Below are 16644 nucleotides of genomic sequence, written 5' to 3'. Positions count from 1 at the left end.
AGCAGAGTGAAAAATGCAGATAAAGAGATAAAGACCAGAACCACAAACTTCAGAGCTCAAATCTAGACAACCGGGCTTTATTCAAGTGAACAGAAAAGTTCACACAAATAAAGAGCATTCACATATTTTACTAACTAAGAGTATAGGAGATGAAGGTGATGCTACTGTACCCTTGGGAAAGCCTGGTTCCAACATGGATGTGGACTCAGGGCCAAATAGAAGGAAGTATTTCCAGCTGCTTCAGTTTTTGGTTTTCATAGAAAATTTTGTCCTGGTGGGAGCTGGAGCTATGTTTCCAGATTTCATGCCATTCTGTTCTGAGGAATTCTTTAGAGTAATAAAAGATTTGCTTTAAAATAGAAGAGAAGGGCGTGTCTGGGGTATCCAGTGTGACATATAGAAGAGGAACGTAACATGAAATGCTCCTGAATCTCATCCACATTTCTGTATCAGGAATGTGTGAGTGACTTTTCAGTGCAGGAAACTGTCTTAAATAACTACTCTTACTCAGAAAAGAGCCGCTATTTGAGATAAAACATACACATATACACGTATCCCTCACATACTCGCTAACGGACATGGAACAAATGTTTCCTAAATTTTTAACTAAAGTACAAGATTTTCCCTTTCAGTAGGTCACATGGACAAGTGGCTGTGTTTTGACTATTCCTTTTATCCCAATTGTGAGTCCACAAGATGGCAGTGTCTTCTCAGTGACCTTGAGGACAGATCTCAAGTGGTGTCTCTGTGTGTGTGCGTGTGCGTGTGTGTGCGTGCGTGTGTATGTGTGTGTTTGTGTGTGTGTGTGTGTGTGTGTGTGTGTGTGTGTGTGTGTTTGCCTGTGTATGTGTGTGTAGGTGGAGGGGAGGAAGAGAGACACAGGGAGGAACTTGTTGCTGTAGCAGGGGTAGTGGCAAGAACCTCATTTTTTTCTTATTATGAGACCAGATTCTTCTCAGCTTTCCTGAACTGGAAGTGACTTATGAGGTCGCAATTGTCTTATGGCTTAAAATCTGAATCCTCTGTAAACCAAGGAGAAAGAATGATGGAATTTTTCAGTGGTTTGCTAATGATCCTGTGGCTTCAGCTTATCTGTGAGTTCTGACATTTCTATGGGAATATAATGGACCATATGTGAAATAGCATATGACTCTGTATGGTTTTACCTTCTAAAAAGGGGAGACTGAGGAAACATTGAAAAGATAAATTTTATTGTGGAGAGGAAGGAAATATCCACTCTTCAACCGATCTTCTGTACCTGTTGTCTTTTTGCACAGGGGTGAACAGCCAGCAGAAGGATGTGGAACAGAGTCCTGAGACCCTCAGTGTTCCAGAGGGAGACACCGCCTTTCTCAACTGCACTTACAAGGACCGCGGTTCTAACAACTTCAGGTGGTACCGACAGTACCCTGGGAAAGGCCCTGAGCTGCTGATATCCATATTCTCCAATGGTGACCAAGAAGAAGGAAGATTCAAACCCAGCTCAACAGAGACAGCCAACGTGTTTCCCTGCACATTGGGGCCTCCCAGTCCTTTGACTCAGCCACCTACTTCTGTGCAGTAAGCACACAGTGCTCCCCAGGCACCTGCTGCCTGCACTCAAACCACAGAGGCCCAGGCAGACCTGAGGCAGAGTGGAAGTCGCAGGGCAGGAAAGTTCTGTTGGTACTTCAGATGCAGTGGGAATTATGGACAATAGTGGGAAGGGTTTCGCAGACTAAAGAAATATTTTTAACAATTGTGAAAGAGACTGACCATGAAAGAAATGTTTATACCCATGAAACTGTCTCCATAAATCATTCCACAAACATAAAAGTTGCCTAAAGGTGTTGTAATCTGACTTAGTTGCTTTTTACACGTCACTGAGACAAAATACCTGAAGCCCAAAGTTGGGAAAGGAAAGATTTATTTCTTACAGTTTTTGGAGGTTTCAATCCGTACTTAGTCGGTTCCAAGGCAGGATAGCATGGCTGGGCCCCAGTTCATGGCAGCTGCAAACAGCAAGCAGGAACCAGCAAAGAGCAAGACACACCTTCTTCCTGACATTTCATCACATTCTGGCTCCACCCCCTTGTGGGTGGAGCACTGACACCATCAATCCAAGCACTAGACAATGAAAGAATCACAAATGCACAATGCAAATTCTTGAGGCCTGTGGGCCACAGACATAAACCATGACAAAGTCATAATAGAATTTTTTAGCTGTAGAGCTCCTATGTCATCTCCGCTCTCAGCTGCAACTCCTCTTCTGCATTGGCTAAGGACACTTCACAGTGGGGAATAGAAGGGTGGACTAGAGTCAGAATGTGAGGACTGGTAAAAACAAAATGCTTAGCTGGCTGCAGCTATTCTAGATCAGAGAGGGTCTGTATTGCTATTCTTGTGTATGAGCTGGGAGGTTCTCAGAGTTCCTGCCCTCAATCTTGGTTCTTCTCCTCCGGCGTGTGGTGTGTGAATGTGAGAAGCATCAGCATTAGCCACTGGGTGATGTACACCTCAAAACATCATGGGAGCACAGGGTAGCCCGAGATTTCTTAGGAGGGACCTTTGAGAAAGTGTCTAGAAGAGTTTCAGGCATCAAAGATAGTTAGAGACATTAAAGAATCCTATACATCCTATACCTGTCCCCCTCCCCTGACTCCTATGCGCTGTGGAGTTTTCTCATGCTTACACCATATCCAGGGAAAGCATTTGTGACTTGATAGAAACAAGACCTTATAATAGGTGCTAAGTTGAATTGTAGGGAAAAATTAAAAGTGAAAGACAATACAAATCTGCCATGATCGTGTTACTTATGACATTGCTTACATAGTTCAGAAATACTTGCAAACGGGAAGTTAAGGTTTTTGTTCAGCTTTCTGCACATTACACCTACAGAATTCCATATAATTAGGATTTGCTTCAAGTTCTCAATCTGCAGATTTGACCATGAGCATATATTTCCAAGAATGAAAAAAAAATATTGGAGATCAAGAGAAGAGCAGAAAATTGTGATAGAATTGGGGTGCTGAAATTTTGGCTCCACTTTTCTGGAGTGCGATTCCAGCTTTAACATAAATACATCTCAAGAGCTGTTACACATGCTTTAGACATAATTTAAAAATATTCCCAATTTTTCAGTCGTCAAGAACCTGAAACAAGAGGAATCTTAGGGAGCCCAGCTTGTACAACATAGTGAGGTTCCATCTCTGAAATCAAAACAAGAAAAGCCTTGAATTGAGCAAAAATAGGTAGAAGATTTATGTTTGAAAATATTTAGTGTAGGCTGCTGCTTCTTTTACATCAAAGACTTAAACTTTTACCTGTGTGTGTTTGGCAATAGATGCATATAGTTTTCTCCAGCCTTTGCTTGGTATTTTTTTTCCATTTTTAGAGAGGTTTTCAGGCAGAATATTTGTCCTTTTTATTGTGTCTTTATTTCTCTTGTGGCTACATTTTTCAGATCATGACTTTTTTAAATGGTAAGAAAGTTTAACACAAGACCTATGGTTTTAGAAATATTTTAAGTAAAAAAATTCAGGATAATTATGTATAAGCACAATATTACACACCAGATCTCTAGAGCTTATTCATTTGTTTATGTGAAAGTTTCTGCTTTTTGACCAATATCTTCCCATATGCTAGGGCCTAGCATGTAGTCACTACTTTTCTAATTCTGAACTTCTGCAAGTTTAACTGTTTAGAACATGCAGTGTTTCCCCTCCTGTGAGTGGCTTATTTCAGTGACCACAACATTCCCAAGATTTGTGCATGTTGTTGTACATGGCACATGGCACAAGCACCTTCTCTTTCTCACTGTGAATCTAAAACACATTTCTTTATCCATTCACCCCTAACTCACATGTACTTTGTTTCCACATCATGACTATTGCAAACAGCGTGACAACAAATGAAAGAGTATAAATACCTTTTTTACAATTCCCATTTCAGCTGTTTCAAGTAAATACAAAGGCTTCTCATTCCTCCCTTATGAACACATGCTTGTTTTTTTTTTTTTAATAATAGCCATCCTGCCCTTCCTGTTGGCAGCCAGCACAGGTAGAGAGAAACAGTAGATTCACCTATGCCTGCTGGAGACCCCCACCAGAAGGCTCCTTCCTGCAGGCAGCCAGCAGGAGCAGGGACACACAGCGAGATAAGCCCCGTGCACCTGTAGGGTACTACTGGAGGCCCTTGGTTCCTTGAGCAGCCATCATCCACCAGAAGAATCAGAGAAACACAGCCCCGTGTGCCTGCCACCATCAAGGGACTCCTGGTGTAAATGTGCAGGCTGAGAGAAGCAGCCTCACTTCCATGCCTCTCTGATCATCAGAGAAGTCTCAACGTAATGTTTCCCATGTTTCCCAAACATGGGAAATGGATCTGGAATACAGATAAGTGAGGCATATAGGACTCCAACTGGCCATAAGTAAGATAAATCTATATGCAGATATATAATAATCAAGACTCCCGAAATTCAGCACCGTAACAGAATATTAAAAGCTGTTACAGAAATGAAACAGATCATCTAAAAAGGAAAACCAAGCAGAATCATGGCTGACATGTCAACAAAAACCATCAAGTCAAGAAAAGTTTGGAGCGAAGTGTTTCAAACAGCGAAAGAAAACAAATTCCAGCTCAGATTGATGTACAAGGCAGAACTCTCAAAATTGATGGATGTGATTTGTACTATGATAATCATGGTTGGTTTCCTATTATATTGTTTTGAAGTCTTATAAGGCTTTAATTAATTTAACTGGTTTTATTCTGTTTTATTTGATTTTATTCTGTGTGGTAGTATGAACAGCTATTTTGAAGAAAATGAGACATTATGGTAGCCATTGCTGACTTTCTATCATCTTGTTTTGAAATCCTATCATGCCATTGTTCTTTTGTTTTGATTGGTTGTATTCCGTTGTGTTTTATTTGATTTTATTATGTGTGATGTTATAGACACACTTTTTCAAGAAAATGGGATATTATAGGAGCCATTGTTCATTTCCTGTTATCTGCTTTGAAGTCCTGTAATGCTTTCATTCTTTTGATAGGTTTTACAATATTTGGTATTCTTGATGTTATTGCATATGAAGGTATAATCCACTATTTCAAAGAAAACAAGAGACATTATGGTAGCCACTGTTGATTTCCTGTTGTTTTGTTGTGAAGTCCTGTGTTGCTTGCATTGCTTTATTCTGATTTGTTTGGTTTTGTTTCTTTTGTTTTATTCTCTTTAAAATAAAAAAAAAAGCACAATAATCACCTTAACATGTTTAAGGTGATATTTTATTCTCATTTCTGGCTTCCCTGATCATTAGCAATGTTGAGCACCTTTTCTCATTTTTTTTTTTGAGAAATGTCTACTTGAGTTCTTTGCCCATTTTAAAATCAGGGTATTTATGGAACAGTGGCCGATCTGCAGCACACTGGGAAAGCTGAAACACATGGAATGAAAACTTGTTTCTACCTTATGCAATTTAGCAACTTAGTGAAACCTGTCTCAAATTAAAAATTAAAATAGGGCCAGGGAACCTGTGTGAGAAGGCCTGCGTTTCAATTCCCAGTACCATCAAGGAAAAAACCCAAAACCAAAACCAAAACCAAAATAAACCAAAAAAACAGGGTTTCCAGTTTTTACTATTGAGTTGTGGGAAAATTTATATATTTTGGAGATTGGCCTCTTACCAGATACAGTGTGCTAGTGTTTTCTCTCATTGAATGGGGTACTTTTGTTCTCTGATGATTATTACCTTAGGTTTCAAAAAAAAAACTTTTTTTGACTTAGTCTTATTTTCTTCTTTTCCTTTTTTTTTTTTTTTTTGGCCTGGGTTTTCATGTCATATTTCGGAATTCGTCACTGCCAAAATCAATCGTAAATAGTACATTACTTGTGCTTTTTCTGAGGAGGTTTACAGTGTTACAACTGATATTTAAGTCTTAGTATATTTTGAGTTGAATTTTATGTGGCATATTAGGTAAAGGTCTGATGCTGTCGTGTTGGAAGTGGATACTCAGTTTTCTTAACACTGCTTCTTAAAGAAACTGGGCTTTCCTTTGTTTTCCTTACACCCTTGACAAAGACCTGTGGAGTGTGCAGGCATGGACTAGCTTTAAGTTTCCCTGCTGTGGTCCACTGGTTTATGTGTTTGCTGTAGTGGCACTGCCACAATGTTTAGTTACTGTAGCTTGGTAACCCATTCTGAAAGCTTCAGGTTTGCTCTTCTTTCTCAAGGTTGTCTTAGCCATTTGAGGGCATTTATGGTTCCTTAAAATTTTAGGACTTAAATTTTACAATTTTTTTTTTATTTCTGTAAACATGTCATTGAGATTCTTGTTGAGATTGCAATGACTCTGTAAATTTTTTTTGGGTATAAGCGACATTTTTTTTCAACTACAGTTCTTTAGTACATGAGTATAAGTTGTCTTTCCATGTATTTGTATCTTGAATTTTTTCATCAATGTTTTATGATATTCAGAATGAAATTCTTTTATCACTTAATTCAAATTTAAATGCTATATTTTAAGGTTTTTAAAGGCATTGAAAATACTGCTGTTTTCCCAATTTGCATTTTGTTACTATGTAGAAATACAATTCAGTTTTCTATACTGACTTTGTATTCTGCAGATTAATTTAGTTTAAGATATTTTTAGGGGTTTAAAGTGATTTGTTTTATAAATAAGATTATGTCGTGTGCAATGGGACAAAGTTTTATTTCTGTTTTAATTTGTACATGTCTTTAATCACTTGCCTTTTTAATCTGAGATCTTTCCACTCTACATGTTCGTAGTATAAAATTATTATGTTTCTCTTGGTGAGTTGGTACACAGAGCACATCTTAATTATGTATTTTATTCTCTGATTCTCCTTTTACCTCTTTATCCCTTTCTGTTTGGAAGAAACTTTTCTCAATATATCTCATTTTCTATATTTTATTTTCCTACTTAAGTAAATTTGTATTATTCATATAAGATAAAGGTGTGATATTTAAGCTTGCGTATTTGGTTTAAGTCACTTAACATTATGATCTCAAGATGGATCCATTTTCCTACAAATGACTCAAGTTTAGTTTTCTTCATGGTAGAGTAGTGCTCATGGACTCTCTTTGCTAAATTGGTCATTCATGCTTTGCATTGTTTTGCTTAACTTCTAGTTTTTTATTTGTATTTTCAAGATCACTGCTTAATATATTTTGAGATTTATTGTCTCTTTAATTATCTTTGAGATGCCCTAGTTTCTTTTATTAATTTTTTATCATTTTGTATAATTTGAGCATTTTATTTTTGGTTTTTTTCCCCTACTGATGTCTGTTGAATCTGCTTTGGGCTACTTGAGTTTAGGGGAGCACTTTGTCATCTTATTTTTTTCTGCATTTGTGTGTGTGCATGTGAGTTTGTGTGTGTGTGTGTGTGTGTGTGTGTGTGTGTGTGTGTGTGTGTGTATGTGCATGTGTGTGTACACCACTGAGGAGTGAGAATGAGCTAGATTTGAAATACTGTCAGGAGCATGGAAATTTCTCTAACTACTTTCTGCTCTGCTAGTGATGTCATCTCTCAGCTTTGTTTGCTTCTTGCTATCCTCTGACCTCCTCAGTTTAGTAGGGTTGGACCTGGCTTCTGCTTTCCATGGCTGATTCAGTCTCCTTGTGTTTGTCAGGACTTAGCAGACATTCTTGTGACTCCTTCTGTTTGGTTGCTTTATTTGATGTGTTTATGCATGGAGCATGATCTCTTGCTTCTGATGTAATTTAACATAAATTCTAAAATGGTTGCACAAAATCTTTGTTGATCAAGGCTCATATATAATAACATCTTTATACTGCCCTACGGTGCAATGATTAAATTCATTTCCGGAAGCTCATTTCACAGATTTTTGCATTGGAAAGAAAAGGAGAGGAAAGGAAAGGAAAGGAAAGGAAAGGAAAGGAAAGGAAAGGAAAGGAAATTTCTAGGTTTTCCTGAGGGACAGATTCTTTCAGTGGGGGGTAGCTACTCACTAGCTACTCAGTGGCTGTTAGCTACATACTGGAAAAGAGAAAAAACGTAAGACCAATTTAATATATTTTTATTTCTCTATATACCTGGCCTAAGACCAATTTAACATCTTTTTATTTCTCTATATACCTTCTCTATAAATTCATCTTTTCCTAGTTATTTTTCAGAAAACCAAGGAATAGGTATATAAATTGAGTAGGGAGTTAGATCCATTTCCTGGATTACAACAAAATTCCCAATTACCTGCAAAGGCAGAATTGTGTATCTCAGCCCAGGAAAACTAGAATTATCGAAGGTGAGAGTTTTTGTGAATCTGATGGACAGAACAATGCTGTAGCTCTCAAAGTTTCATTCATGATTTTCTAATGGATGCAGTGCTGGGTAAGATAGAGATTAAAGTGAAAAGAGCAGATCATAGGAGTGTAAATTACAGAAATGAGATTCTGTCTAACGTGCTTATTTGTGGGATCTTTGAAAACACAGCACATCTTCAAAGAGTAGTCAGCTGTTAGCCAGCAGTGAGGTTCCAGGTTTGTAGTTTCAGCACTAGGGGATGTGGGGGCAGGAGGCTCACAAATTGGAGCTCACTCTGGTCTACTAGATGGTAACCTGTATCAGTAATAATAATAATAATAATAATAATAATAATAATAATAATAACAACAACAACAACAATAACAAAATGGCCAGGAATATAAATCATACCAGCACCAGTAGAAAAAAGAAAGCAGTCAGTTGATAATGAATTTCCTTTTCATGAGCATCTATGTTTAAAGCAGACACTTCACTCTGGAGTATCCAGGACAAAGTACCTACCATTCTGAACCACAGTGCCCAGGAGATAATTACCTTTACCTTCCACTGTTTCCTGCACTGCCCAGGAACAGACTTCTGCTTTTCACCTTTACTCAGTTTACCCAGAATGGGCAGGCAGGCAGGAACTTTAACCACCTGTTCAGAAGAGGAATTCATGAAGTATTTGGAAATTCTTAACCTCCGAAGCTCCGGTTCATACTGTATTTGGCAGCTCAGTGGCTCCAGCTCTTGAAACTTGTAGAGCCCTGTCCTTTGGGAGGAGAGAGGTGCTCTCTAAAAGCCTACAGAAGATTTCCTGTAGAGCTTACACTACTGTACTTTCTGTATCAATCACAACCCAGCAAAAATTGACCCAGTCACAGGCTCCTCATTTAATTAATGAAATTGTCAGGGACCACAAGTGTGCTGTGACTTCATTGAAGCATTTATAAAATGAGAGTCAGGAGCAAATCCCAGTGTTCTGACCTTTTGGACCTTAGTCACTTCCCTTTCTGCCGGGATGCCCAGACTCAAAGAAGAAGTTTATTTCAGTGTACAATTTAATGAGGTACAGTGTGTATTTTGCTGGCTCCAACACAGAGCAATTTGGCAGAGTGATGTAGCAGAGGGGAAGTGGTTCAAGGCCTGAGAGACAGGAAATAGGGAGAGAGAGACAGAGAGGCATTCAAAGAGAAAGAGACAGTGACAGAGAGATAAAGAAAGAAAGACAGAGAGAGGGGGAAAGAGAGAGAGGCAAAGAAGGCAGATAGACCCTTCCAGACTATGCTCCCAGGGACCCCCTCTTCTGGCCAGATTCCTCCTAGAAGAAAGTCACCATAAACCCTGTAATCCAGTCAGCTCCCAAGAGCCTCCTGTGTTGGTGCCCAAGGCTCTGCAAGACATTGAGATGTCAATCATATCACCTTGACAATGGATTCCCACACAGAAGCTGCTAGGCAGGATCCAAAACAAAGGAAGGAATTTTGTGTTGAACTGAATTAATGTTTCATTTATTTAGGCATGGAGTTTTATATAAATTAAAAATCTAAGCATCAAGTAACAATGGGACATGCATAATATCATGGCTTATATATGACAGCTAATATCATTTAAATCTTTGGGAGTGCATGGTTGTTTTCATATTTCTCTAGGAAAAGGAGTCATTTATATGTAATGTTTATTAACAAAATCTTCTCTCCCTATGTTACAGTTAGGTACATCCAAGTCAGGCTGCCTGTTAAGTGGATAATTTTAAAGATAGCTTCATTTCTTTGTACAGATTGAGAAACTGATCACTCCTTAATTTGGTTTATAATTGCCCCAGATAATTTTTTAAAAGTGTTACTGTGCATTCCGGGCCATCCTTAAATTCCCTAAATACATTCAGCTAGTACTGAGCTTGCTATGATTTTCTTGTCTCAGCCTCTGTAGTGCTGGCATGCTAGGAATGCGCCACCATGTCTGGTAGACAAGGTTTTTAAAGAGCACCCTTAAGTTACAGTTCCACTGGGCAGACAGTTGTCTGAATAAGCCCAGACATGTGATGTGACACTGAATGCCTACCTCCATCAAGATACTTTTCACCGAAATGTGAGGTCAACAATGCCATATTGATGATACTGATTTACCATGAATTCATCAATTATGAACAGTATGATTAAAGTATTTGCTATTTTACATGAAACTTTTATAGCATTTAAAAATTTTATATTAAGAATCACAAATAAAAGAAAAAGAGGAAACATGAGTCTATCTCACAAAATTTTTTATTTTTCCTACAAGAAGAGGATTTTAAAATTTTAAAATGCATGTTGTGGTGCAGGTGAAATTCTCGCTGACCCCTCTCTTCTTGAGGGATGCAGTGCATGCATGTTTGCTCCTCTGAGCAATGAACAGCAGTCTCTCAACCTGCAGAAAAACTTAGACCACAAAGATCTGTTCAACTCAGATCTGTGTGCTGAAGGTTTCCAGAAGAGACTGGCACTTAATAGTGGGAGAAGCACCAGTCTGATGGGTTTCTTATGTGCTATCTTAGAGTTTTAGTCAAATTGACAATAATTTGAAATGCATCAATGGTTTCCCACTGTTTCTAGAATACAAGGCAAACTTAGGACTGTGATTTACAGAGCACGGCACACTCTGTGCCTGGCTTGGTGCAGGACTTTCTGCTTTTAACTCTTCTTCCGGACTGCACAGCAGTTACACCAGTCCTCAGTTTTCTGAACCTGCCGCCTCCTTTCCCATACTTAGTCTGACTCTTTCGTCCATCTGAAATTGTCTTCACCCAAATTTCAGCCAGCCTGAGTCATTTGTACCCTTCAAGCCTCAGTTCAAATGTCCATATTGCTGATCTTCCTACCTAAAAAGCCACCCCCAGCCTCCCCTGACTCAGCCACAGCATGCTGGTTACTTCCCTCAGAGATTCAGGAAAGGCAGCCATGCTGTTGAATTACGTGTTAACTGGTTGAGAGGAAGGATTTCCCTCCAGTCATGGTAGAAGACTCATGGACCAGGATTTCTGGGTGTTTAACTCAGATATTTACCCTTGGTGTCTGGACTCGTGAATGGCCCACCACAGTTCAGAAATACCTGCTGCAGCGATGGATGCATGTTGGCTGGTGTTTCTCTCACACTCACTGTTTTCCTCTCATTCTCATCTCAGCACCGCTGACCCAGGGCGTGGTGTCTGCCTCATGAAGGAACTGAGCTCAGTTCTCCTCAGCTCTTCACCCCACACTCACACTGCAGTACTCCTGTGCCCAGGGGTCGCTGTCAGATAGTAAGAAGCTCTCAGGGTCTCAGCCTTCTCTCCCCTAACAGAAATCATCCTATCAAAAGGACTGAGTCAGCTCTAAGGGAAATATCAGAGAGAACAAAAAAGGTATAACTGAAAGATGAGAGGAAATAAAAATAATTTCTCTAGTCAAATTACTATGAGAAACTGCCCAAATTTTATTGCAAATCACCACAAACAAAAGCTTTCTTGGAATATAAATTCAAATAATTATCCTTGGTACACAATTTATAGGAGATTAGATTTTTAAAGGATGTGGCTTAAGGTCACAGCATGACCTAATAAATGGGTGCTGTCAGTAAACACACAGCAATGTGAACCAGAGACAGAGGACCCTATTGCTAAGGACAAAGAAAGTGGCATAAGCACCAGTGCCTCTGCTTCAGTGCCTCTTTCCCTGTGGTACCTAAAGGAAACACAGTGTTTTTAGGAGGATGCTGTGCTGCAGTGATACATGTCACATGGAGGATTCTGAGCTTGTGGAATTCCTTGCTTAATAGCTGGCAATGAGTATGCTTATTCCTTGTCTCACAGGAGACATTATCTCACCTGTAAAGGTTGCTTGCTCTAAGAATAGCTCTGGGAAATGGTGGAATTGGTGTGTCACAGCCTTACACTGCTGACACACTCAATAAGACATGCAGGAGTAAAAGAGGCCCATGCTGGACTATCTTTCAGTAATATCCACTTAAGGCTCACATTATATTAGTTGCTAGATATTTGTCACATAACTATAACTCTTCACTAGCCATTCTAATATAAACATGGGTATCTACATATTGCTGTGGTGTGATGTTTTTAATACTTCTGGGAAGATACCCAGCAGGGGAATAGCTGGGTTAAATAGGGCCTTCAGTCCTAATATTTTCAGGAATCTCCACATTGATTTCCACAGTGGTTGCACCAGTCTATTCTCCCACCAGTAGTGCAGAAGGTTCCTTTTTCTCCTATAACTCTCCAGCATTTGTTATTGGTTCATTTCTTGGTTATGCCATTCTTTCTGGGGTGAAGTAGAATCTCAGTGTTGTTTTAATTTGCATCTCTCAAATGACCAATGATGTTGAACATCTTTTCACATATTTATTTACTGTTTGTATTTCATCATCTGAAAAGTGTGTATTCATCTCGGCTGCCCATTTTTGGATTGGGTCTTTAAATTTAAGAGAACTGGTTTTTGTGTTCTTTATATGTTCCCAATAGTAATCCTTTGTCTGAAGAACAGCTGGCAAATATTTTCTCCCACGTTGTGGGTTGACTCTTTACTCTGTTGGTCATTTATCTTCCTTTCCTACTTATTCCTTTTATTTCTTTCTCTTGTTTAATTATGCTGGCTAAGATCTCCAGGACTATGTTGAATAAGAGCAGAGACAGTAGACATCCTTGTCTTTAATAAGATGAGATCCCGGTTGTTCATAGTTTGTGATAGTTCCTGTGCATTTGGGGTTTTGCTCATAAAGTCCTTGCCTACACAAATGTTTTCAACAGTTTTACCTATTCTATCTTCCAGCAGATGTATTGTTTCTGTTTTAATATTTAGATCTTTGGTCCATTCCAAATTTAGTTTATTGCATAATGAAAAATATGAGTGCAGAATTAAGCTTTGACATGTACAGAGCTAGTTTTTCCAGCACCATTTACTAAAGAGGCTATCTTTCATCCAGTGAATGTGTTTGGCAACTTTGTCAAAGATAAGTTGGCTTAGTGAGTCTTCAGTTGTAACTGCATCTTCTAATCTGTTCCATTGATCATTGGGCCTCTTTTTTTGATTTTTTTTGGTTATTTTTTGCCAGTACCAGGCTGGTTTTTTTGTTTGTTTGTTTGTTTGTTTGTTTGTTTTTAATCACTGTAGCTTTATACTATAATTTCAGGTCAGGAATTTTGCTGCCACCTGTGTTGTCTTTGTTGCCCAGGATTGCCTTTGCTATCCTAGGGCTCTTCTGGTTCCAGATGAAGTTTATGAATGTTTTCTCTAATTCTGTGAGATATGGTGTTGGAATTTTGATTTGGCTTACACTGATTCTGTATAACAGCTTTGGAAGTATGACCATTTTCACTGCATTGTTTCTTCTTGTCCAAAAGTATGAGTTATCTCTCTATCTTCTAATATCTTCTTCAATGTTCTTTTTCAGAGTACTGCAGTTTTCACTGTAGAGGTCTCTTATGTCCCTCATTAAATTGATTCCTTGGCATTTTATTTTTTGGATGCTATTGCATCTCTCAATGAGTTTATCATTCATGTGCAGGAAGGCTATTGATTTTTAAGTGTTGACTTTGTAATTAGCTACATTACTTAATTTGCTTATTAAATATAGAAGTCTTTTGGTGGAGTTTTTGGGGTCTTCTAAGTAGAGTATCATATCATCCTCAAACAACGATAGTTTAACTTCTTCCTTTCCTACTTATTCCCATTATTTCTTTCTCTTGTCTAATTGTGCTGGCTAAGATCTCCAGGACTATGTTCAATAAGAGCAGTGACAGTAGACATCCTTGTCTTGTTCCTGATTTTTAGGGTGAAAGATTTCCATTCTGACCATTTAGTATGATGGAGGCTAATCAACCATTCTGACTTATCTCGCAAAGGCTGAGACAAAATACACTGAGTTTATCTGAAGCAGCATTTAATTAAAGTTGCTTCTGCAGAATTCTAAGCAGAACCATAAAAGCAACATGTAGTATTAACCAAAATCCTGTCTCCTGTAACCCCAGTGTCAGAGGCTTACAATAAATCTCAGACTGAAGAAAATTAGTATACAAAGTTTTATGCATTATAGCCCACATGAAGAGTTTGAACTCTCATGCTACCCTTTGGCTTATCAAAGAGAGACCAAAGGTCCACTGTTATTCCCAAAAGAGAGATATTCTATGTTCCATTTCCCCAGACTTGAAGGGAATTTTAATTCTGTTTTGGAGTTAGTGGCATTATACCACTTTGTTAAGATACACTGGCAGTTTTACTGCGCATTTGAAACTTTTTTTGTATGGGAAAAAGAAAGATTCTAAGAGAGAGGGATCCTGAGTGAGTGACCTCATTTGTAAGCTTTAAATGCATTCATGGACTACCCTAGCACTGCTTAGTCATAATGGGAAATGTATTTGTACCCACACACAGGTATCGACTTGGAACAAACATTTCTTAAATTATTTTCAGGTAAAGTGCTTGAGTTTGTTTTTAACAGTTCCCATAGGGGGCATTTTCCATATTTTATTTACCACTCTTCTGAATCCACAAGATGGCAGCATCTTGTTAGGTACCTTGAAGATGGTTTCAATTGCTACTTTCATACTCTGTGTGCGCGCGTGCGTGTATGTGTGTGCGTGCGTGCGTGCGTGTGTGTGTGTGTGTGTGTGTGTGTGTGTGTGTGTGACAGAGGACAAAAAAAGAAAGAGAAAGAGGGAAGGAGAGAATGAGATAGAGAGGATGAGACAGAGACAGAGAGAAGAGATCAGAGGCGGGGTCTAGTGTAGCTGGATTACTAAAGAAACATCTTCTAATTTTGAGAAAAGACACTTTTATTCTTTGTTTCCTACAGCAAAAGAATCATAAGTATTTGAAGAAGAAGCTTTTTAGAGTTTAATATCTGAATCCTTAGTGAACAAGAGCAGAATGATGGGATCCTTCAATGTTTTCCTAGTGATCCTGTGGCTTCAGTTTATCTGTGAGTAGGGTCATTTCTTTGGGATCTTAAAGTACAATATGTAAAATTGTTGTATGTTCCAAGACTGTGGTATGAAGAAGAATGTTTTTAAATTTGATTTTAAAAAGGAGGCAGGAAAAGCACTGAGAAGATAAATTTTATTCAGGAGAGTAAGCACCCACTCCCCAACCGATCCTCTATGCCTGTTGTCTTTTTCCACAGGGATTAGCAGCCAACAGAAGGAGGTGGAGCAAAGTCCCGAGACCCTCAGTGTTTCAGAGGAGCACACTGCCTCTTTCAACTGCACTTACAGGGACAGCGGTTCTTACGCCTTCAGGTGGTACCGACAGTACCCTGGGAAAGGCCCTGAGCTGCTGATATCCATATACTCTGATGGTGACCAAGAAGAAGGAAGATTCAAAGCACAGCTCAACAAAGCCAATCGACATGTTTTCCTGCATATTGGGGCCTGTCAGTCCCTTGACTCAGCCACCTACTTCTGTGCAGTGAACACACAGTGCTCCCCAGGCACCTGCAGCCTGCACTGAAACCCAGCCAAGTCTGAGGCAGAGACTACAGGACAAGAAGGCTCTTCCGGCTCTAGAAGCACTGGAAATTATGAGCAATAATGTGGGGTCACCTGTGGGTGGACAGGAAACTATTTTAGTAATTCTGTGAATACTTACCTTTAAAGGGAAAGTGTAGACAAATATTAGTCTGGTGGAGAGTTTTTAGTTTTCCATTGTTATTCTAAAAATTTTTATTGAAGTATGAACAAACAGCTACACATATTTAATGTGTATCTTTAGAAGACTGAAGCTAAATAGACAACCATGAAATTGTCATCATGTAGATAGAACCATCCCCCTACAAGTTTCACTCTTCTTTCTTTTTAAAACAAGATTTAAAATAAGATTCTTTTTAAAATAAGATTGTTACACAGAAAGGTGCACATATGCCATGCATCTTGATATGGAATTTGGCTTTACGTCACAACTTCACTCAAAGGATTAGTTTAGTAACAGTTTTTATATGTGAAAGAAAATGCTTTAATATGACAGGTATTTCCTTACAGGTAATATTCTTCTCTTTTCTGCTCAGTTGGTATGCCAATTTGACACACTGTCTTTAGAATACATTAAGAAAGCAGAAATCTAAAGGGAAGAAAGAAGTCATAAAAAACAATGTTCACAACATTTTAAGTCATAAATTATTTTAGTTACAGATCTCTATCTCCACTCTCAGCTCCACCCTCAGCCGTGGGTTAGGTAAGGACACCTTGGGTGGGCAGAAGGAAGGTTAATAGAGTCAGATGGTGAGAACTGGTGAAAACTGAAATGCTCAGGAGTCTCTTCAGAGATTTAAAATTAGAGAGGCTCCAGGGTCCTGCTCTTGAGTCCTGGCTGAGCAGGTCCCAGAGTTTCTGGCCTGAGTCTTGATTCCTGGCCCTGG

The 16644-nt window shown here is 38.9% G+C and overlaps 1 pseudogene and 1 gene segment (V, D, J or C); both read left to right on the top strand.

Annotated features, from left to right (window-relative positions):
• Window positions 1-917: 917 nt before the first annotated feature.
• Window positions 918-2261, top strand: LOC106028625 (T cell receptor alpha variable 12-2-like; annotated as a pseudogene).
• Window positions 2262-14943: 12682 nt separating this feature from the next.
• On the top strand, window positions 14944-15740 carry LOC106028624 (T cell receptor alpha variable 12-2-like). The segment is given in 2 exon segments: window positions 14944-15213; window positions 15415-15740. Coding segments are annotated over 2 exon segments (378 nt in total).
• Window positions 15741-16644: the final 904 nt, after the last annotated feature.

Source organism: Cavia porcellus, unplaced genomic scaffold (genome assembly GCF_034190915.1).
Source record: "Cavia porcellus strain 051 isolate PalLab524CR breed Dunkin Hartley unplaced genomic scaffold, mCavPor4.1 scaffold_26, whole genome shotgun sequence".
NCBI lineage: Eukaryota > Metazoa > Chordata > Mammalia > Rodentia > Caviidae > Cavia > Cavia porcellus.
This window is presented reverse-complemented; position numbering and strand designations above follow the sequence as displayed.